Source organism: Sceloporus undulatus, chromosome 1 (assembly GCF_019175285.1).
Source record: "Sceloporus undulatus isolate JIND9_A2432 ecotype Alabama chromosome 1, SceUnd_v1.1, whole genome shotgun sequence".
In the NCBI taxonomy this organism is placed as follows: Eukaryota; Metazoa; Chordata; class Lepidosauria; order Squamata; family Phrynosomatidae; genus Sceloporus; species Sceloporus undulatus.
In genome coordinates, this window is record NC_056522.1 from 29,794,139 (window position 1) to 29,818,016 (window position 23,878).

General features: G+C 39.7%; 1 protein-coding gene across 3 annotated transcripts in view; it reads left to right on the forward strand.

Annotated features, from left to right (window-relative positions):
- THADA (THADA armadillo repeat containing) overlaps positions 1-16,744 on the forward strand; it is a 207,324-nt gene extending 190,580 nt beyond the window's left edge. For all 3 annotated transcript variants that reach the window (XM_042474414.1, XM_042474421.1, XM_042474430.1), the window contains 2 exons: positions 11,904-12,067; positions 14,886-16,744. In XM_042474414.1, coding sequence (XP_042330348.1) covers positions 11,904-12,067; positions 14,886-15,257 — 536 coding nt within the window. In that variant the 3' untranslated portion in view covers positions 15,258-16,744. The remainder of the gene's footprint in view (positions 1-11,903; positions 12,068-14,885) is intronic.
- Positions 16,745-23,878: the final 7,134 nt, after the last annotated feature.

Below are 23,878 nucleotides of genomic sequence, written 5' to 3' on the forward strand. Positions count from 1 at the left end.
CTTGAATGCCGTGGATAAAAAATGTGTGTAAAGAGGGCCCCACTGTATTTCATTTTAAATTGTTTATTTATAGGAGTATACCAGTGGTACACCAGTTCCCAGTCAATTTCCACACGTGGCCCTTGTGCCATAAGCTTTCAGTTTTGTGACACACAATGGCAGCTCTCAGCCAATATTTAATGAATGTTTTTGCCTCATTTAGTATTAGAACAAGTCTTCTTTCTAAAGGCACATTGTAGTGTTTAAAAGCTCTGTTGAGTACTTAGATAAGGAAGTTACAGAATGAAAATAAGCATTGGGAGACCCATGTAGGTATTTTTGTGACACTTAAGAGTGTAATTAGAAATAAATGTGATTCCTTAGAAAATGACAGCTATTATAAGTGAGAAGGGCAAAGGCCTTTTCTCTAGCTGAGCAATGCCATCTGAAACGTCTGCTGTCACGTGAACAGAACAGCTCAGAAAAGCAGAGTGGATTCTGGTTTTACTGTTTGAAATAACGTGAAAACCATTAAAAATCAGAATCATGTAAGTATTAAAGAAGTTATGGCTTCAGTCTTAAACCCACTAGCCCCATTGAATATAGATTTCCTCTGTAAATATGCATAAGGTTGTACTATAAGTTCTGATGTTTTCTGTGATATTGTCAATTTGAACGTACACTCTGTGTAGGGATGAGGGAATGTATAACTCCCGAGTTGTTAGATGGTGATTTCCATCATCTTCCTTATCTGCCTATGCTGGCCAGGACTAATGTGAGTTGCCACCAAGCAACACCTGGAGGGCATTTCTTTGCCACCCCATTAGAGAAATTTGAGACACAGCCCTTACACGCAGGATTTATGTGGGCACTTACCACAGGGACTTATATTCTGGCTTTCCCTGAAAACTACAGAATAAGAAATTTCTTTAGTGATGACTTATGACTGATGTTTAAACCATCCTCTTTCCACTTTTAAACTTTACTGAACAATTTGACATTATTTGTTAGGGATCTTATTTGTACTTGTGTCTACAGAGGAATGGAGATACAGGACACCAGATACATAAGGAAAGACAAATTGTGTTGAATACACGTTAGAAGAGGCAAAGGAAATCTCAGAGCACTGTCTTCACTTGTTTGTGGTGTATGTAATAAATTGGTCTTTAATTAATTTTTAAAATATTTTCATGAACAAAGCACATGAGGTAAAACATCCATGTCAGTCTAGACATACATTAATTTCTTTCCCCCTTTTCTTGATGTATAGGTCTGCCAAAATCATAATTATTTCAGCAACTAGAAGCCTAATGTTGGACAGTGGGAAACAGTGGGGTTTTCTTAGTTGAGGTATGGCCTCTGAAATTGTGTGGTTCCTTACCAGGAGGATTGAGAGCACAAATGGTTTAGTTAAGACAGGCTCGTAGTGTGGCTATTTATCTTCTTGTGTTTTGTTTGTATAAGATGAGGGTTCTTCTGAAAGGCATCAAGTTATTTTTGAAAAGTTAACTGTAGCCTGCCATAATTGCTTTTAGAACAATCTATTCTACTACTCCCCCAGTTTTCCATTCTTTCCCCAAGCCTCAAATACATTGCTACAACTGAACATGGCCATCCTCTTGCACCCTTCCCAGATTTTGTCTTAATTTTAAAAAATTGTTCTACAAAGCTTGAGGTTTCCCTTGTGTATGATGTTCTGTTTTGACTACATAGGGTAAGGCACTCAGAAAATGAATTTATTACTATTATATAAGATTAGGTATCTGTACTTCCATCATACAGGACTTGGAGGCCATTCAGGCTTATATTAATGTGAACACTCCCCTATAGAACATTTATTTGTACATGCTTATAGAGGCATACTGTAAAGAACGGGGGTAAAGTGTGATTGATATGCTGGCTAGGGCGGACAATAGTTATACTTCAGCAACATCTGGAGAACCTGTCTTTTCCCATCTGTGCTGTAAAGTATTCAATTGTAATTCTTGATATCCAGCTCTATACCATAGGAGCTAGGTGCCTCTCCTGAACATATGTTTCAAAATAAGTGATTATTATCCTGAACCATGTAGTTCTGTAACAGCTGCGCTCTTCTGTCCACAAGCAGCTATAGAGTGAGTAGGTCTTCAGAGTTTTCTAATTTACTGAACTGATAAGCTCATATAAAGAAAATATATGCTTTAGGTATTTTTGGCAATATTTGATATCAAAATAGCTTTGTGGTGCCACCCGCGGGAAGCTTGGCTTTAACATTAAAATTGCCAGTTAATTCCTGATCCCTTCCAGTTCCTTGCGTCTGGTGAAGAGCTAAAAGTTCAGTTTTCTGCATTCTATTCTGATTGTGAGGTTCACATGCTTCAGGAATGTAGAATAAATTACTGTAGTGTTTAAGAAGGCTTATTGTCAGTCCTATTCTTAATTACTGGGAGTAAATGCCCTGAACATAGTGGAACGTACATCTAAGTAGACTTGTGTAGGGACTACACATAGTGTTTTAATAGTTTTGTTTGCATTTTGTATTTGGGGCCATATCATTTTCATTCAGGGGTGTGTTAAGGGTTCAGGGAAGGTAGATTAAGTAATGTACATTGGGAAATTTGACATGAAACAGAAAACCACAACATGCCTGTCTCAGAAAAATGTCTTTATCAGAAAAACAATGCTCATTTTTAAAGTGGAAAAGAAGTACTAACACTATCCATAAGAAAATTATTGCCTTTATTGACACATTTTCTGTGCACAAGAAAATGTGCATCCCTATTTTATGTTTATTACAAAAGCTGCAAAAATACTACCCTGAATTTGGAATTACAGACAAGAAGTTTTTGTTGTTTGGTTTGCTTCTCCATAATAGGCTGAACATGATGTATAATATTTTGTACATAACATACAGAAACCTTAATTTAAGGAATCAAAATTAGTGGAATTATTGAAAATGTATAATTTACTTCACTTTGCTGCTAACTAAAGAGTTTTGCACCATAGTATTCTGTAAAGCACAGCTAGTAATTTCTCTTTGTTTCCAGACTAATGCTGTGCATGTGGAGTCAAAGGCTTTCATAACCGGCATCCATAGTGTTTTGTTTTTGTGGGGTTTTTGGGCTATGCGGCCATGTTCTAACTCTTCTAGAACATGGCCACATAGCCCGAAAACCCCACAAAAAACTATAATGCTGTGCAGTTACTGGATACAATAATTGTGTGAAAAGGCAAGAAGTAATTCTGCATGGAAACACTGGCACATTTTTTTTAAAAAACACAATTTTTATTTCATTACCTTCCTGAAGCAGCTTCCAAATGTCTGAGATAAAAAGAGGAGACAAGAGGGAGTGAAAGAGAGAGAAAAACTTCATTACCAAAACAAGCATCACTTATCACTTTGAGAAACACAATTGACAAAGTAGTACCTGCTTTTGTTGGGCATCAGGATTTGAAAATCACAGAAATGCTATGTGTATTATGTTCTCACAAAATACATTCGTTGACCATGGGATCCCGCTGTGAGACTCTAAAAACAGAAATTCTCATAAGACTTTGTGGATAGTTTCAAAAAAAGGTGGTTGTTGAAAGTTACAAGGTGTTTGTACCAGTTCTTATTATATCACAAAGACAAGTCAAATTCTATGGAATTTCCCTGCTGAACCTTCCTCATATGAAATAACAGATAACCTGTTTCTCTCCTCTGTGAACAACAGAAAGATTGACCTGTGTCAAACTGTGATGAACAAGGTTGGTTGTTGTGCCGTGCTGTTCATAAACTAAACACAGTAATCTACACATCTGCCCTTCCTTTAGTAAAAGATCAAAGCCCTAGGCAATTGCTGAAACTCATCTGTGCCTGTTAAGTTGAACTGGATTGACTCAAAGGTATAGCAGGAGAAGGTGCAGGAAAGAGCATCAAAAGATGAGCACCTAACACGTCCTTTAAGTGGAAAGCCTCGGGGTTTTTTGACCTATGGTTAAGGAAAGGAACTTCATTGGAGACATGGAAAAATTATGATTTGGAACAATGAATAGAGATTTCCCTCACCTCCTTTCCTCTAGAGATTTAAAGTCATCTAGTGAAATTGATTGGCAATAGAAAGTATAGGTTGAGTAGCCCATATCCAAAATGCTTCTGAGGAGAAGTGTTGCATATTTTTTTTTTCCAATTTTGGCATATTTGCATAACATAACAGGATATCTTGGGCATGTAAGCCTGAGGACAGGGAACCGTCTAATTAAAAATAATACGGTAACATGAGCCATTCTGATAGCCTTTAGGTCTGAGCAGTGGGGTATAAATACCAGAATAAATAAAACAAAAAATAACACAACAATTTTATTTATGTTTTGTATACATCTTATACGCATGTTTACTAATTTTATGAATTTTTTGATAATTTGTGCATGAAACAAATTTGGTCAGGGGGGTCAGGTGTGGAATTTTCACTTGTGGCTTATGTCAGGGCTCAAAAAGTTTGAGATCTTTTTAGCATTTCAGAAAAGGGATGCTCAACCTGTACTTCTTCTCACACAACTCATCATTAACATAATGTCTGGTGGTTTTGAAGGCTTTAAAAGAAGATTAAAAGTGTTTCTCATCACACCTGTTGGCCATGGCCAGGTTCAGAAGATGTGACCAGAAAATACGTTTGTTGGTGGGGGGAAATGGGAGAAAGCTGTTAGTTTTCAGACCCTCATGAGCTTCTCAAGGGTGTCTGGTTGGCCACTGTAGGAAACAGCATGTTAGATTAATGGGACTTCAGATCTAATCAAAAAGAGTTATTGTGTTAATTGCCAATTTTTTGCTCTAAGTGTTCTTCCGTATAAACATGAGTTGTGTGGTGCGTCCTGGGTTACTTTGCACGTGATGCCACACCATAGTTTGTAAGTTTTATGTGAGCTACAGTGTGAGCTATAGTAAGGTGGTGGCAATTGTGCTTCCTTTCCCTGTTATTCTCTATATAGTCAGAAGCTTTGGATTTAATTTTAAATTTACAAGGCGTGGGACAGACGCACTAAATGCGCCGTCCTGGCAGTGTACTAGGTTAAGGGACTGTGTGGCAACCGCATGGTCCTAACCTAGTACAGCAGGGCACCGTAACAATAGTGGTGCTCCATGTATATGGGCGCCACCATTGTAACGTGACGGACGCATAGCGCCTGCACGTCGCGCCACACTGTGACATCATGAGTGCACATTGGCACACTTGGACGTCACAATGGCGTGCAAAAAGAACCCCGCTTTTTGTGGGTTCTTTTCCCTCCGTAGGGAAGCCGCACGGTTTGGGGGCTGCGGCTTCCCTGCGGTGGGAAAAAGGTGCTGGCATGCCTCCCTTTTTGAGGAGGTCTGTACCGTCCTATGTCAGTGTCAATGAATAAAAGAAACTACTTTAATCTCAGATGTGGTTATTCAGAAGCCAGCTTTACCAGCATTGAAGTTGCCTTGTTTTTGGCAATACACTGTGAAGATTAACAATTTAGGTTTGAAGACACAACAACGTGTGAGTAATCAAAAAGAAAAGAGGAAGCTCTCTGTACTCCTTCAACACCAGCAAAGCCCTGAGACTGCCATTAAGAACATTTCTTATGCTGCTTTCTGTATTTCTTGTTGTTCACTGCTGTCAAGACAATTTTATGGTGATCCCATGAACGAGAGACCTCCAAGTCACCCAATCAGCAGCCCCTGCTCAGTCTTGTAGACTCAGGGTTACGGATTTCTTCATTGGGTCTACCATGGTAATGCAAGCTTCTCTTTTCCTACGGCCTTCTACCTTACCGAGCATTATTGTCTCTTCTAGTGAGTTGGTGTCTCTCACGATGGGGCCAAATTACTACAACCTCCGATTTAATCATCTTGGCTTCTGAAAGCGTTCAGGCTGATTTGCTGGGACCCATTTATTTTGTCTTTTTAGCAGTCCATGGTATCTGCTGAACTCTTCTCCCACACCGTATCTCTTCTCAGCTTTCACATGAAAGATCTGTGCATACATACCGTTAATATTTTAAGCTGAGTAGCCTTTCTTCAGATGATTCCTGTGGATAACATTACTGAGGTTCATATGTTCTTTAAACTGACTGAAAGGAGTTTTCATCTGGTTGGGGGAACAAAATAGGTTTTCCTTGTTCAGGTCTTCTAGATCAAGTTTCCTTTCTTAGTATATGCATGAGTGGTTTCTCTCTTTGTATAGAAGGTGAAAGATCCAATGATTTCACACTACAATTTATCACAAATGGTTTACATGTGTATTAGTATTAAAAGATTAATTAGCAATGCATATAAGAGCCCTGAATCGTAATCTGTTAAAACTATGGAGAAAGATTATGGTTGAAAAATTAAAAAGGTTTTATGATACAGATTATGAATCAGAGCATTCTCTGAAGATGCCAGCCAGATGCTGGCGAAACGTCAGAAAGAAACTCTGCTAGAACATGGCCACATAGCCCAAAAAACCCACAAAAAACTATGAACTCAGAAGTAGTGAAAGTTCTTGGAAGATTCACATAGCCTCTTCTGGTGCTTGTACAAAAGATTCTAAAATGGTTTGCTACATGTTGAACCTAGGACTAGGAGCAAGCACTGTCTGCCTAGTAGCACTTGGACAGCAAGGCCTAATGTTGCCTAGAAATTTTAGGATGTCTCCTTAGTGTCATCTTGTTTCTCTCACCCTAACAGGCACAACTGCCTCAGTGATTGAAAACTTCATGTCATAGCCTAAAAGTGTTTTCAAATCTAATGTAAAGGGATGTTGCTGTAATATGCAAATAATATCTTGTTCGTTAATGTTTCTTGTGCCAATCTCCAGGCAACCTCTTAAAAACTGGAGTAGTCTGTGGGGTGCTGGTGTGGAACAGGAAAAACATGAAAGTGGGTATGCATATTGCAGGTGCAGGTAACACCTGTACAAATTATTTGCTCCATCAGACAATATTGACATATTTGTACATTTTGATTTGTATCACTGTTCCCTAGAGGCTCATATTATTATCGCTATTTATCATGACTATGCAATGCCAAGAATTCTGAAGAGGATATGAGGAGAACAGACAAAATTACTTTGATGTTTTTTGCCTTCAAGTTGTTTCCGACTTATAGAGACCCTAGGGCAAACCCATCATGGGGTTTTCTTGGCAAAATTTGTTCAGAGGGTTGTGGATTTTTGTTTTTGTTTTGCCTTTGCTTCCTCTGAGGCTAAGTGTAACTGCTCAAGTCACACAGTAGGTTTCAATGGCCAAGCAGGGTTTCGAACCCTGGTCTCCAGAGTTGGCACTCCATGCGAAACCACTACACCATGCTAGCTCTCAACAGTATGACTATGTCTACCTAAGAGAAATCTTATTGATTTTCCTTAGCATTCTTATCCAGCAGTTAAAGTAGAGTAGGATGTCCCAAGTAGGTTACCCTAAAAAGTGGAGGGTCGTGGGGTTCCCCACATCAGTGTATGTCTCTTTGAAATTGTGGGGAAATGTGAAAGGGTGCACATAAACATTCAAACCAAAGCAACCATAAAACTACACAATGCTATCAGAAAGAGAAATGTGGAAGGTTGGGTAGAGAGGAATTGGGAATTAAAGGAGGCGGCGATAATGGCTAGTCCTGAAGAGAGATCCATGGAAAATGGAGGGTGGCGCAGACAGTGTCGGAGGGTTACACAGAGAGAATGGAACACTTGGCTAGGGCCAGGGAAATTTATATCCCTTTCCTAGCCTCAAGGTGTGTTTTGGTGCGATACTCAATGTGACAAAGGACTTGATGGCCTTTGACATGGAATTGATGAAAGGGATCCGAACAGCTTATGGCCTTAGCTCCAGAGTGACAAAACATTTCAGACAGTCCTTTGATGGTTGGGCAGGAAGGGTGACGGAGAATATGTTATGAGGTGAAATGAAGGTATTGCTTTGAGAGGAGCGCCGGCCTCTCTCCCCCTCAAGATGGTGGTTGGAGGAGGGCTCTTTGTCTTCCAATGCAAAGAGCCTGGGAGGGTGAGAGGTACTCAGCAAACCCATTTCCTTGAATCTAGGTCTCACAGATCAGATCAAGGTGACTCCTACATGTGTCCATTTTCCTCCTGATTGTAACCTCGGAACACGCCCAATGCTAGATATTAATTATGAAACCCTTATATCCAGTGGGAGGGGTGTAGGGTGTGCTAACATGTAAGGTGGTTGAACTGCATAGTCTACTGGGTCCACGTTGCTTATGAACTTGAAAGACATCCAGTTGGACTGAAAAAGTAATTCACAATTTCTCTCTGTGTTTTACTTAACGGCTGCTTGTGGTATTAATTAAAGTGTTGGCACTGGAAGGGCACATACATAGTTTTGAGAAGTGCTGCTCCTGGCTTACAGAATACAGCGCCAAGCAAAAAGGAAACAAAATGGTAGCTGAATTCTTGGCCCATATACTTTCTGTTTTTCTTTTCTGTTTTCAACGTTTGTTGTCCTCCCAACATTTCTTTATTTGGGCTAACAAACCATAATAAATGGTGAATTTTTCCAGACTTAGCTTCCAATAAATGCTGGTACATATCTTCAAAAGGGAAATGAGATGGGCAAATGAGATTTACAAAAATTCCCCACCAGTGAAATTGAATAAATATTTTTAACAGCTAGTCAAACATGCAAGAAAGTTTGGAGGTTTTTCCTGCTGACTATCCAAGTTTTATGCAAAGTTATAAAAGAAATAAGTGATAATATATCCCCAGTATATCCTCTGTGGAATTCCTACTAGCTGCAACCATTTTGTTAGATGCCTGTTTATTTATTTATTTTGTTAATTTATATCCCACTTTTCACCCAGTATGGGACCCAAGGCGGGACCAACCATAACACAGCTGGCAACAAAATATGTTTACTCTGTGGTTGCTTTGAGATTATTATTATTGCTGTAGGATTATTTTCTAGATGGAATAAGAGAATACATTGTTTAAATGGCATTATTGTTCAACTATACGAAACTGTAATGAGGTTGTTGTTATATTTGTTACATAATGAGTTTAACTCAGTTACTAATAAATATATGCAACTTAGAAAAGCAGTAAATATTTGCATAGTTTACTAAAAGTTACATGAGTAGTATATAATTAGTACCAGACTTTCCTTCTTAGTCTTTTGAGCTTCTTGGTTTAGAGACCTCCTGTGTATAAGGGTACATTGCTTTAAATTTTCTTTTTGGCCCCAGTTAAACCACAGCCCAGCTAGAAACAAAGAAACATCTCAATTGCGCACTGCAGCCCCACACATCAAGCACAACTGGGATTCCTTGTAAGCAGAGAACCAGTGATTTGTTGGATGGAGTATTTATTTCAAAGAATACTATGCTGCTACTTTTAAGACTATCATAGGTTTATTAAATTAAATTAACAAGGTGGAATATTTATTTATAGCTACATTAAGCTCAAGGTACTCTTCTGAAGTAAATTGTATTCTTTGTGCATAGATTAATTTATGGCTTGACAGTTCCTCTTATAAGCTAACAGAAAGTGATCAGTAAACACAGAACTGTAAAATTTGTTTGCTCACAGTAACTATATTGCATTCTCAAAAATTGGATGCATGTTTCCTTAGTATTTATTTGTGGTTCATCTGTAAAACTGAAAATAGCCCATTGGGATGTTCTTACCATTTTCCTCAGGGGGGGAAATGAGAAAGAAAAGGGTTGTATATTTTTGAAGGCACATAATAGTCTACCAAGAGAAATGTTTACATCTGATCTGATCAAAAGTCTTCTGTATATGAATGTGTGTGGGAGGTCTTGTTCTACATTAAATGGATTAACAGAGTATCAAAACATTGGAGCGCTTACCTTTTATAAAAATGTTCTTCCTGAAGCTTAAAATGCCTTAAGGGAAAAAAAACCTTCCACTTTATTTTGTAGGTATGTGGTATGTATCCTTAAGCTTTTCATGTAATTGCAGGTTGATGAAACAAAAGATGTCCTCTGTTTTAACAAAATGCAGTAGGCGTATTAAACAAGATACTTAACATTTTGTGTGTCTGTTATTTTTGGACATTAGAATTCATACTGTCTATAACTCTGGAATCTGATATCCAAGTTTTCAATAATTTAACCCCCATATCATACCTTCTTTATAAATTACTAGATTTTGATCTGCTTTCAGAGTTTTCCGCTTTGGCTGCATTTGCATATGACAAACAGTAAGCCAGGATTCTGTCTCCTGGTACATGCAGCTCATACACAAGAGCAAATAATATTAATCTGGAAATGATGGTTTATTCCAATATCTTGTTCCTGGGATCCTGGCTGCTTGCTCCTAAATAAGCTAGAACACAGAAACCAGTAACAACCTATAGTTTGTCACTGGTTTATGAATCTTAGCTTGTGTACAAGCAACAAACCAGTATTCATGTTTTAGTCATCATGATAGGATTCATGATTAATTTTATCTGTTTACAGAAAGAGAGAAATGAATGTACAACCTGCACAAGCATGCTACTTTTCAGGGGTATAAAGAATATTTGTGATTTCACATTCATAGTGAGTAAGAGTGTTCTAAAAAATCAAGTCACCCCATCAAATACTCAATTACTACAAGATTTTTCCCATTTTTCATCCCTGCATAAGAAGAAAACGGTTGACATTTTTCTTTTCTTTTTTTTTTTTTTTTTTTTTTATTTTTTTTTTTTTTTGCACAAAACATTGCACTTTGCATGAACAGCACTGAATTTTGAGAAGCATTTGTGTTCAAAAACATGCTTTGAACACTTAACAAAACTGTTGTAGAAAACATCCTCAAATGTGAAGAAAATAAAATGAGAGAATGTCCTAACTTTTGCAATTGGGCTGGCAAGGGGTGGGGATTGAAATATATTGTTCTCATGTGCAGGAATGAAATATGGAAAGATTTATATCCTTAACAGTTATATATAGCACTCAAAGACATGCCAAGGTTTCTGGCTTATTTTTATGAGCAAACATCGCCATTGGCTATTTGTTGGTTGCTGCTGATAGTCTTCTTTTATTATTTCTTTTCATTTAATGGCCTGAATTGTTAAGACTGCAATAGAAAACAAATGTCGAGGGATAAAAGTTAAAGAACATTTCAAAGTAAACTACCTCAAGTGTGTTGTTATGTTGAATTTAGAGACATAGCCATCTGGAATATCAGTACAGTATTCAAAGAGATATTGTAGCACCTTTGAGACTGTGTGAAAGAAGATGTACCGTAAGCTTTTGCAGACTTGGTCTGTTTCCTAAGATGCGTGAAGAAGGTGTTGTGTTTTTGTGTGTTTACAAGTACCCAGTCTAAATAAAAATCTGGGGCAGTGGTAGCTGCCTTTTGACATATTTTACCCTACTCTTTCCCTTCACTTTCCAAGACTGGACAAAATAAATTCCCAAACCTGGACCACTGTGTAAACGGGAGTGTGTCTCCTTCATTTGCTGCCTCCAGTATTGTATATTTGGGCAGACAAGCCCAAATTCTGCTTATTGCATATACAGTACATAAATTTGTGACTGATTGCTTGATTTTAAATAGGAAAACTATGAGCATGATTTTTGTTCCTTTTAGCTGTGTGCCCTAAAATAAAACATACATGTAAGCAGCATTTAGATGGCATGCAGCAAAGTGCAATCAGTGCCATCTCTTGTGTTCATTGACAAGAAACAAGTCTGTTCTGAGGTGGCTTTTCCTGCAAGTGAGTGGACTCCTCTGAGTGAGAAGTCTCTGTCCTAGTTCTGAAAACCACATTAAGAGATGACATTTCAGATGACTTTGTAGTCTGCTCCAAAGACCAAAACCGCTTGTTTGTTCTTCACCAATATAGTCTAAAATATTTCAAAATGTCAGAAAGTAAGCAAAATAAATCAAGAAAATCTAAATAAGTGCTTGTACAACCTGCTATTTGTAACATGTGACCTCCTCCTTTGAAGAATACATGTCTGTACTTATTTAACTATCTATATTTTCTCTCTTCAGAGCTTCACTTCCATGCAGTCAATGCAGAAATGGCATTGGATTTAGCATTTGCCATCCTGTGTGAGCTGCTACAACAGTGGGAACAGACTGGTGCTGGGGTTGTACTCTTACTAGAATGGTTGCTAGAAAAAGAAGATTTGAAAGAACTGGAGGCTGCAACCATGGTAACTCACCTAACTAGTGTTGGTTTAACAACAAAAGTGTACAGTAGCTGGAATGTCTCTTGCAATTTATATGAAATGCCTTGCCAAACCATATAGACCTATTTGGGAAGGGTGGGGGAACCAGTTCAAAGTAAATGTTAACATTTTTAAAAAGCATATTTTCCATTTTGAATTAGTGTCCAACATTAACAGGATACAAATTTAGTCAACTAAAATCAATTCACCTGTGCCATCAATATCTACTCATAGATGTCAAAAAGTAATAACCCTGGATAAAGAAGCCATGGTTTTGCCCTGAGAACAAGCTGTGTGTTTGTTTCACTTCCATTTGCACACTCTCAAGTTTGGCGCTTCTTTCATAGTTTATTCAAATAGGGTTTCTTGGTCCAGATGTCACAGGAAATTGTTTTCGTAAGCCAGGATGGAAGTACCAAAACTAGGTTTGTGAGGAAAAGGGACATACTATGGTTTATTAAAAGAAGACTCTTTATATATAACCTATGTCTATACATGTGCTGTTGATGTTTACACAGCTTATCCTTCATGTAACTTGAATCTGGAGTGAATTTGAAAAACGTGCCTTGGTCACTTACATTGATATGGGCCAACTAAAATATACTGGTATAGAAGCATCCTAGTTCACTTCTTGCAAACTTCACTCTTTCCCCAGTGTGTAGTAGCATAGCAGAAATACAGTGCTCTTCTAAGAGTTTTTCATTTTATAACCATATTAACCTTGTATTGCATTTGCAACAAATTATGCAGAAAGGTTGCTTACCGTTTGCCAAACCCAGGGAGATCAGTGCCAGAAGAAGAAAACCACAGGCATACAGAACATGCCTTTCTTATGTGTGCGGTTGTGCATAATGCTTAGTGTAATATCATACTGTAATGTTAATGTCACCAGCTTCCCTCTGCATGGGCATCTTAGTGAGAGAATGATCTCTAGATTACTTGGATAATCCATGTTGTTCCCTATGGGTGTGTATGAAATCTACAGTGTTTGGATATTGGAAGGTTAAAATTAATTTGGTTTTGAGTTACTGTGGTTTTAATTGGCCCACAAATACCAATGACATTGGGAAGTAAATGGAAGGTAGCATTACAATTCTGAGTGAACTCTGGTTATAATGGAAATGTACGGCAAAATGCAGTGTTTCTATATAGATCTACAGTTTTGCTGACTGTTCTAATGTTCATTTAAACAGATGGTTCCCCCCCCCCAATACTTTGTGATGTATTAAATGATCATGCTGATTACAGACAATTTTCAAGTATGCAAACATTGCCCTGGAGGGTAAGCTGTGACTGCATGGCTGGAGCAAACGTATCTTAATGATAGGGACTTTTGATTTCTGTAATGTTAAGAATTACATTTAGTATGCAATATCTCTAAGGATTCTTTCATTTTTAGATGAAGAAAGTAGAGAATTCCAAAATTTTTAATCAGTGGAGCACCGTGTGTGCGTACCTGTATATCACACACTGAAAGAAAGAACAATTTTTCATGCTTGGAAAAGAAATAATGCATACATTCTTACATAAGCTGCCCTGGCCTTGTATTTTAACATAAAAGGCTGCCATATTTATAAATTTTAGAGTAAAATACATTGTGGAACATATTGTTCCAAAACTCTACAAAGTAGTATTCAGTTACTGAATGTGTGTTCATGCCAATACATCATACACTGATTTCTTTGAGATAACCAAATCTGCAAATCCGTTTATCTGAAAATTACTGCTTATCAGCTGTATTTGCCCTTGATGCTGCAAATAGTCACAACTATTTATTTCTATGATGTAGTGTTTTATTCAGTTTTATAACCTTTGCAGATACTCAAGAGAATCTGACCTTGATGTTTTTAAGGGGTGGGTAGGTTCCTTTTTCAAAAACAAAACAAAACAAGCATTCCTATAAAAATAACAAGCATCCACTCTTAAGAGTTATTAATATATTTAACAGTGTGCAGAGAGATAATATTTTATGTCAACTACATTACCCATTTCATAGATTCCAGTCACCTTCCTCTTAGGCAGAGATGAGGATATTTTAGCCTTTCAGATGTTTTAGATTCCACTCTCTTACTGTTGGCCATACTGGTTCCGATGGAGTTATAAACCAAAGTAATAATAATAATAATAATAATAATAATAATAATAATAATAATAATAAAGCAGCTTTATTTATATAGCACTATAAATTTACACAGCGCTGTACTTACAGTCTTTTTAATTAGATGGTTTTTATTTGGAGGGCAAAAGAGTCCTCCAACTTTGGGGTGATTCACATGTTCATTTAGCCACAAGTATCACTTCAGCTCAAAGTACATACAAAAACTCAAATTGTATTTCTCAGATGTATTCAGTGCAATTATATCTGGGCATATAATTGAATCTGGCTTCCTTTGATAAACTCTGATATACATTTACTTGATCACAGTGTGATTTCCTCTTGAGTAAATGCACATAGGGTTGTGCTGTATACCTGATTAGGATTTGGATGTCTTTCCCCTAGTGCAGCGCTTCTCAACCTGTGAGTCACAACCCCTTTGGAGGTCGAATGACCTTTTCACATGGATTGCCTAAGACCATTGGAAAACACATATTTCCAATGGTCTTAGGAACTGAGACACTGAAATTTTATGGTTGGGGGTCACCACAACGTGAAGAACTGTATTAAATGGTGGTGGCATTAGGAAGGTTGAGAATCACTGTCCTAATGTGTCATGCTACTCCTCTTTGGTTGTTTATCTCATGTCAGTATGAATACACTGCTTATTGCTGCTTATTGCTTATTTCTGCTTTTCTTTTCATGAAGGTGGGAAATGACAACCTATTTGACAAAGGAGAAGTGAATTTTTGGGCTGAGGAATTAACAAAGGTGTATCACCTCAATAAACATCTCCTCCTGCTCCTACCGGTGACTCACATCACTCCATGTGATCAACTAAAGCTGAATCAGTTGGCAAGATTTGCCTCTGATCAAGCCAGGCTTGTGACACAACTTCTTAAAGAATTGTCTCCAACACCAGAATTTTCCCAGACTGTAGAATACACAAAGTTGGCTATCCAGAATCAAAGAATATCAGTTTGCCTTAAAATATTAGGCTTGCTGGAAGCTGGAAATGACACCTACGGAAAACCTGAAAACAAAGAGGGAGCTGAAGATTTGCTCGCTGCTACCTGCTAATTAACAATATTACAAGCAGAAAGACGGGTACATTTATTTTGCACTTTCTCAGTGTGCAAGGAACTAACAGCAAAAAGTGTTAGATACTTCTTTGTATTCAAATCCCTTCCATCTTCATCCGATGGGATGAGGAAGTCTCCTGTGAATGCCCTCAATTTTAATCCTGGCCAATGGGTTTTGCTGAAGCTACTGGAAGAAGTAGGTCCAGAAGACTTTTTATTCCCATCTACCAGGTGCTGTCCACCTGTTGATCTGATATGCTGATTTTATTCAGCAAGTTGTAATGCTGCAATACTTGTCTTCATGTTACTTTACAACTGTATACCATATTCTGTGCACAAGCAAATGTACAGTATCTAGTCATGGGCCAATTTTAAAGTAATCTTAAAATAAGATGGCTTTTGTCAATTGCCAAACTGCCCTGAGAGCTCAAAACTTAATTCTTTTAAATCATGCAAGGCCTGAATTTTTGAGGAAGCATTATTTCCCTTTGTAGTTACAAATACTGTGTGTAAGTACTTGGTTTCCCTTTCAGTTTAAGCATTTTGATATTACAGTAGGCCCTTGGTATCTGCTGGGTTTTGGTTCCAGGACCCTAACAAAAACTATGGATTCTCAAGTCCCATTAGATAAAATGGTGTAGTGAAATGGTGTGTATGTGTAATATTCTCAAGCCATGGATGATTGAATCCGTAGATAAGAAATCCATGGATACAAAAGGTCAACCGCAGAATGCAGTGATTTGTTCTTTCACTACAAAGGCTTATGATTGATATTCTTTAAGGGAAAGCCAGCTACTCAAGACAGTCCCCCCAAAGTATTCATGAAATAAGACTGCTGTTTACTGCAGATATGAATCTGTTCATTATTAATATACTTCAGAGATTTGAGTGGAAGAACAAATTTACCATCCCTGAGCATAATTCAATAGGGCTCACATGTTAGAATTTTGCTGTAGACATGGAGTAAGGCTGGCTGCAAGCTCTTCATCATTTTCATAAAGCGTTTTTGTTGTTATTTTTTTACATTAAATATATTTTATTGGTGTATATTGTCAAATTGAAAATATTTTTCACATCTGATGATAAACATGCTACAAACAGTTTCTCTTCCTACTGTTTCTCCGATAGCTAAGAAATGTGGCATGAATGTCAATTTTCTTTAACAAGAGCTATTCTTATAGTGAGACGGTAGCTCCGGTTACTACTTGCAAAGCAAAGGGTTGTGATCATGTATCACTTTCATGTACATCAAAGATTGAAAGATGAAAAGGATGGACTTTCTGCATTAGCACCTCCTAGGTGACAACTTCTTGAAACATAATTTTTAAGTAAACATTTTAAATGTCCCAGAAGATGGCGCCATAATACATGCTTTTGCAACAGAACCACCGCATTGACCAACAGTGCTTTCCTATATATCAACGTTGGTTAGTTGCACAAATTCTGCTTTAATAATGCAACTTTACTGAATTCATCCTAAATATTTTTCTCCTTAAGGTACAATTTAAATCACATATACTCTAAACAAAGATGGTCTGTGCTGAGGGAAAGCTTATCCAGTTGCTTTTAAATCCATATCAAATGTGAAAGAAAGCTCTCTGGTACTGGCCACTTGGAAAGAAGGAAAATCTTTAATGCTTTAATTTTATGATATTAAATTATGTGCTTTTTATTTGAAAAGCCATAAATGGATAATTGATTCTAGAAACGGTACTGCAGTGAGCTGCCATTTCATCACATTTTTGGTGTCGTTTAACTTTTAAATTATATTTAGCTAATTTTTAATATCCTTGGCTAACTATATGTATATATTATTCTGTAAGTTAAACTTCATATATTTGGCAAATCTTACCAGTGCCTGGCGCTGTATGTTGCCAAAATGAGAGAGCTAATGGTGTGAGTTTAAGCAGCAGTAAGTATCTCAAGAAACATAGTTAATGAGTAAACAAAATAACTTTAAGAAACAGCCTTATCATTTTGTTTAAAGTATGGCTTTAAACGTTGTAATATCCTTTTAGTTTATGGACAGCAAATAATTGTACATCATCTTGTGTGCATTTCATCACACCATGAGTTACTGTATAACTTTTCAATCAGAAACCTTTAAACCTTAAACAGCAGCTGTAAAGGAGCAAGTATTACTTAGCAGCTCCCTGTGAAGGGTTTAATCAGTCGGTTATCTTCAATTTTGCTTATCCAACTCTTATAGATTGGTCTTTGTATTATTGCGCTGATTTAAAATCGAAGTTCTCGAGTGTGAATCCACTGCTAATCCTAATTGTTCTCTTCCTTCTCTCCACCCCCCCCCAACAATAAATTAGGCAGCCCTGTTTCATAAAAGGTACAATAATGTCCAGAATTCACAAAACAGTGATACCTTTGTTGTTGTTGTGTGTGCCTTCAAGTCCAACTTATGGCAACCCCTAACATGAACACGGGGTTTTCTTGCCAATTTTTTTCAGGGAGGGTTTGCCATTTCCCTTGGGACAACTAAAATGCACAGAATACATGATAAAAGTATCACTGTTTTGTGGATTTTGGAGGTTATTGCACTTTGCCAAACGGCTAACACGACTACCTCTGGATATGTTCCTTGTTTCATAAAACTGCAAGTAGATAGGCTTAAAATTGCCTCTTTAAAACTGCCACCCTGTACACACTTATCAGAGCATAAAATCCCACTAAACCCAATCAGATTATGGGTTTTTTGTCAGAATAGAGACAAATATGATTGCACAGATTTTTTTGCCCCACTCTGTTTTACGACAAGCATAGGGCTATAGCCAAACAAACTCTTTCCAGGATTTCCACAACAGTTTTATCTATTAAGAGGGCCGCTACTTTGAGGTGGGTGGCATTTTGCTGTGCAAGCTTACAAATAAAAAGTGAAATGCAAGTCCTCTTCCTCCATGATAGAAACTCAGGCTCTTGTCAAAGGGTACAAGCGCCATTGCTCCTTCAGATTTTCACCCTACATCCCCACTTGTCCTATCCCCCTTGGTCAGCTTTGCTTCCACAGCCTCCAAATGCTGCCAAATCCATTGTGGCTGCATCCACACGGCAGAAATAATCCAGTTTGACACCACTTTTGCCATGGCTCAGTGATCTGGAATTCTGGGAGTTGTGCTTTGTTGTGGCACCAGAGCTAGAAGGCTAAATGGCTCACAAAGCTACAAATCCCAGAATTCCATAGCATGGAGCCATGGCAGTTAAAGCGGTGTAGCATTCAGCCTTCTTGGTCATAGTGCTCTGGTGGCCCACCAAACTACAGTTTTCAAACTTCCATAGGCTGAAGCCATGACAGTTAAAGCAGTGTTAACCTGGATTATATCTGCAGTGCAGATGCAGCCCATAAGTCAGAAATGACCTGAAGGCACACAACACAAAGGGAATCTTGCAACACCTTTGAGCTTAACTCAAGGAACTCCCTTGACAGGACTAACTTGACAGGAAACTCCCAGGACTCAAAAAGTCTCAAAAGTGCTGCAAGATCTCTTTGCCCACTGATTTTTCCAGAGTAACACGGCTATGTCTTTGAATTCAACAACCATATGAGTTAGGCTGAATCTGCACTGCAGAAATAACGAGAAACCTACTGTAGATATCTTATGAAACTGTCAAACCCAGAATTCCATAGCATGGAGCCAAGGCATTTAAAGCAGTGCAAAACTGCATTATTTCTGCAGTGCAGATTGAGCCTTAGACAAAGAATGGGCCGTCTGTAGATCCCACCCAAACCACCTTTATTTTTCCTCAAATAATTGCGCAAAATGTCTCTGTGCAGCTCTTTGGGGTAGAAATCCCTTGGGTTCATATTAGTCAAGGGAGAGCCATGAAGGGAGGATGACAATAATGTGGTCTATGGGGAGAGACAGAGAGAGAAAGGAGGGAAGGCTAGGCTTGCAGGCCTCAGCCAGGGTGAGCAGACATCCTCCCTTTCCAGGACATGTCCTTCCATTTGAACCTCCTGTCCAGGAAGAACTTCAAAATGTCCTCCATTTTGAGCAGGACTAAGCAGCATGGATTCACATTTCTAGGAGTGTTTTGAGCTTTTATTCAGTTGTGTCCTCTTATTTTTTCTTGCATGTCCTCCATTTTGTGGTGCTTAACTGTCCTCCTAGGCAGTTAGGACAGTTTGGTCACCCTGGGCTGAATAAAACATATTTCAGGGAGTGCTGTTAAGATGAGAGAGACCCAGTTTCCCTTAGCTCAGGGTGACCAGATGTCCTCCTTTTCCAGGACCTGTCCTGTTTCAACCTTATGTCCAGGAGGAATTTCAAAGCGTCCTCCATTTTGAGCAGTATTCAGCCTACACAGGCTGACCAGACGTCCTCCTATTCCAGGACTGTCCTCCATTACAGCCTTTTGTCCAGGAGGAATTCCACAAAGCCCTCCATTTTGAGCCTGACTGAGAAGGATGGATTTGGGGCGTTTCAATGTCTTTGTTATAGAAATTAAACCTTGAGAGCATTTAGTCTGACCCCCAACTAAAAGGAACATGGGAATCTTGGTTTGAACTTTTAGATAAATCATGGAATTATTACTATGGTCTCAGGATTCAGCCTACACAGGATGACCAGAGGTCCTCCTTTTCCAGGCCCTGTCCTCCATTTCAGTCTTCTGTCCAGGAGTTCCAAAACAGCCTCCACTTTGAGTCTGACTGAGCAGCATGAATTTACATTTCTATGAGTGTTTTTAAAAGCTTTTCTTTGGTCATGTCTTCCATTTTTGTTGAAGGCCCTACATTCTGCTGTGCCTCGTCCTCCTTGGAGGTGAGGACCTCTGGTCACCCAAGTTGTGCGGCCCAAGGTTGGGAGAAGTTGCAAGGGCATCCTCATGGCATTCACGGGCTGCTCTTGGAGGCCTCTGCTTCCTCCTCTGTTTCCTTGTGAGCTTCCCCGGCCTCTCAGTGGTCATTTCCTGTTTATGGCGCCCCTAAAATTGCATCTAGACTGCAGAAATAATCCGGTTTGACACCATGTTAACTGCCATGGCTGCATGCTATGGAATTCTGGGATTTGAAGTTTGCTCTGGCACCAGAGTTCTGTGAAAGAAAAGGCAAAATGTCTCCAAAAACTACAAAACCCAGGCTCGCACGGAGCTCTGGTGCCACAGCAAACTACAAATCCCAGAATTCCATAGCAATGGAGTCATGGTAGTTGAAGTGGTGTCGAACCGGATTATTTCTGCAGCCTAAGGCTATCATGGGGTTTTCTGGACAAGATTTCGTCCGTTGTTGTTTTTTTTTTTTTTTTTGCCCTTGCCATCCTCTGAGGCTGAGAGAGTGTGACTTGCCCAAGGTCACCCAGGGGGTTTCAATGGCCGAACTCTCAAGTCCAACACTCAAAACACTACCCTGGCTCTCCATGGGAAATATTAAATTACTCCTCCCCCCCCCCCCTTGTTGCAGCACCTTATTTTGTCCTGGAAGAATGTCAAGATGTCCTTCATTTGGAACATGACTAAGCAGCATGGATTTGCATTTTATATGAGTGTTTATAGGTTTTATTTTCCAGAGTAACATGGCTATGTCTTTGGATTCAACAAGTGGCAGTGAGAGGACATCTGGTCACCCTGGGAGCAGGAGCTTTCCTAGACTTGAGCCTCCTTTGAGGCAGAGCGTTTGCAAAGGGAGCACCAATCCTGATCTCCAGAGTCCAAGTCCAACCTCTACACCAGGCGGGCTTCATATGGCATTGCATCATCCTCCAGGAGTTGTGTATTGTGACATACACAACAATCAGTATGCAAAAGGATCTTGTAGCACCTTTGAGACTAGCTGAAAGACAGAAGCTGGTTATTAAGGTGGGCTGCAGGGGGGCATTGACATAATCTTACTGAATACAAAGACATAGCCATGTTAGTCAAAAGATCAGTATGAAAAGGAGGCTGGTGTAGCACCTCTGAGCTTTTGCATCTGAGGAAGTAGGCAACGCTCATGCTAACAACTTTCTTTCAGTTAGACTCAAAGGTGCTACACAAGGTCCCTTTGCATACTGATTTCCTAAACAAACATGGCTATGTCTTTGTATTCAGTAAGACTATGTGAATGCTCCCCCCCCCCCATCCCTGCAGCCCTCCTTAATAACCAGCTTCTTTCTTTCAGGTTAAGTCTCAAAGGTGCTGCAAACTCCTTTTGCATACTCAAGTATGGTGTGTGAATGCCAGCACTAAGCCCACCTACACTGCTAAAATTATTTGTGGTTGTGCTTATGTGTATACATGCATGTGTGAGTGTGTCAAGTATAGCTTTCCTAGACTTGAGCCTCAGATGAGCACTAGCAACATTGGACACTGGGTGCCACTTCTATTTATATACATATTTATTTGTGTGTGTGTGTGTGTGTGGACAAGTGGCATCCAGTGTCCAAAGCTGGTTGGCCTTGCAAGGGAACGTTGCAAGGCTGCAAAGGGATGTCTTCTCATTGCCCCTTTGAGACTGAATATAAGAAAGAAGCTGGGAGCAGATTTCCTAGATCTGAGCCTCAGATGAGCACAGGCAATTTTGGACATTGGGTGCCACTTGTCTACACACACACACACACATGCGCGTACTGGAGAGAGAGGGGGGGGAGAAGTGGCACCCAGTGTCCAAAGTTGCCTATGCTCATCTGAGGCTCAGAACTAGGAAATCTCCTGCTCAACTTTTTTCTTGTATTTCACTATACACTGCTACCTCGGGTTACGAAATTAATTCGTTCCGCCATTCCTTTCGTAACCCGAAAATTTCGTAACCCGAAAAGGCTTTCCGTTAGCACTGGAAAGCCTATAGCTGCACATTGCAGCATTTGAATTTCGCGCCGAAATGAATTTCGTAACCCGAAACAGTTTTTTCCAATCCAACTTTTTCGTATCCCGGAAATTTCGTAACCCGATCATTTCATATCCCGAGGCACCAGTGTATTATCACACTACACTCTTAAAGCATTGCTGCTCTGGCTGCCTTCTGTTGCATTCTGGGATTTGCCGTTTAGGAAGGGGCATTGAAGAACATTCAGCCAGAGAGGTCTTAGGCCTCCACTGAACTACAAACTCCAGAATTCAACAGGAGGCAACCAGAGCAGTTAAAGTGAAATAGCAATGCATTTTAAGAGTTTAGTGCAACAATCTAGCTCGGTGGTTCCCAAACTTTCCTCTTTTAAGGGATTTTGGAGTTCAGCTCCCAGAATCCCAGACTATTGGCCAACATGGCTGAGGCTTCTGGGAGCTGGAGTCCAAAATCTCTTCAAGGGCAGAGTTTGGGGATCACTGTTGGATATAAGAAAGAAGCTGGGAGCAGATTTCTTAGATTTGAGCCTCAGATGAGCACAGGTAACTTTGGACGCTGGGTGCCGCTTGTGTATACAAACACGTGGGTGCATAATATATGCACACGCGTGTGTGTGTGTGTGTGTGTATATATATATATATAGAGAGAGAGAGAGAGATTGGTGGCACCCAGTGTCCAAAGTTGCCTGTGCTCATCTGAGGCTCAGATCTTGGAAATCCCCCTGCTCCTAGCTCCTTTTCTTGTATTCAGACCCAAAAACACACTGCAGAAATATAATCCAGTTCGAGACCTTTTAACTGCCCTGGCTCACTGCTAAGGAATTCTGGGAACTGTAGTTTAGTGAGACCCTTCGCCTTCTCTGTCAGAGAGAGAGAACTCTGGTGCCACAATAAACTACAATTCCCAGGAGAGATCCCTTTGCAACCCTGCGTGCTTCTCTTGCAAGGCGCCCTGAACCCCTTGGGAGGAAGGAGGCTGGCAGTTTTGCAGCCCACTTTGCTTTGCAGAAGCGGGGCGTTCCCTGCGCACATGGCGCTATGGCCAGCCTTGGGCAAAAGGGGGACGCCGCTTCCTCCTCCTCCTCCTCCCTCGTTTTCATGAAGGCCTTTGCATTTTGTCTGAGGTGCACCAAGGTCAGCAGCCAGCCAGAGCCCCTTAAGAAGGGGATGCATTCAGAGCACCCTTTTAGAAAGGAAGCAGTGCCCTCTCTGCACCCGCACTAGAACCGGATTGGTGCTCCAGTGCGGATGCAGCCTAGGAAACATATTCAGGGGGTTTTGCATTCCTAATTTTTTCTCCCTGGGCTCCGGAGTGTTTTGATCCCGGTGCCACATGGCTAAGAGGAGGGACCTGCCTTCATAGGCTGCATCTGCACTGGAGAAATAATCCGGTTTGGCACCGGTTTAACTGCCCTGGCTCAGTGCTAGGGAATCCTGGGGATAGTAGTCTATTGTGGCAACAGGGCTCTCTGACAGAGATAGCGCCCAAATATCTCCCAAAACTACCGTTCCCAGAATTCCCTAGCACTGAGCGGGGGCAAAGTGGCTTCAAACTGGATTATTTCTGCAGTGTGTTTTCGCTCTTAAGTCTCCAAGGTCCTGCTGAAGAGTCAGTCCCTTTCCATCCTGATTCCTAGTTTCAAAAGCTCCTATTAGATCCCTTTGCCTACTTTTGTTGCAGTCTCCACAAGTCTTACTAGATCCCTTTGCAGTTTTCGGTCCCAAAACATCCTATTACTTTGCATACTTTCCTTTCAGTTAAGTCTCCGAGGTCCTATTTGTTTTAGATCCCTTTGCAGACTTTTCTTCCGGACTCAAATATATATGTATCTGCCCGACTAGATCCCTTTG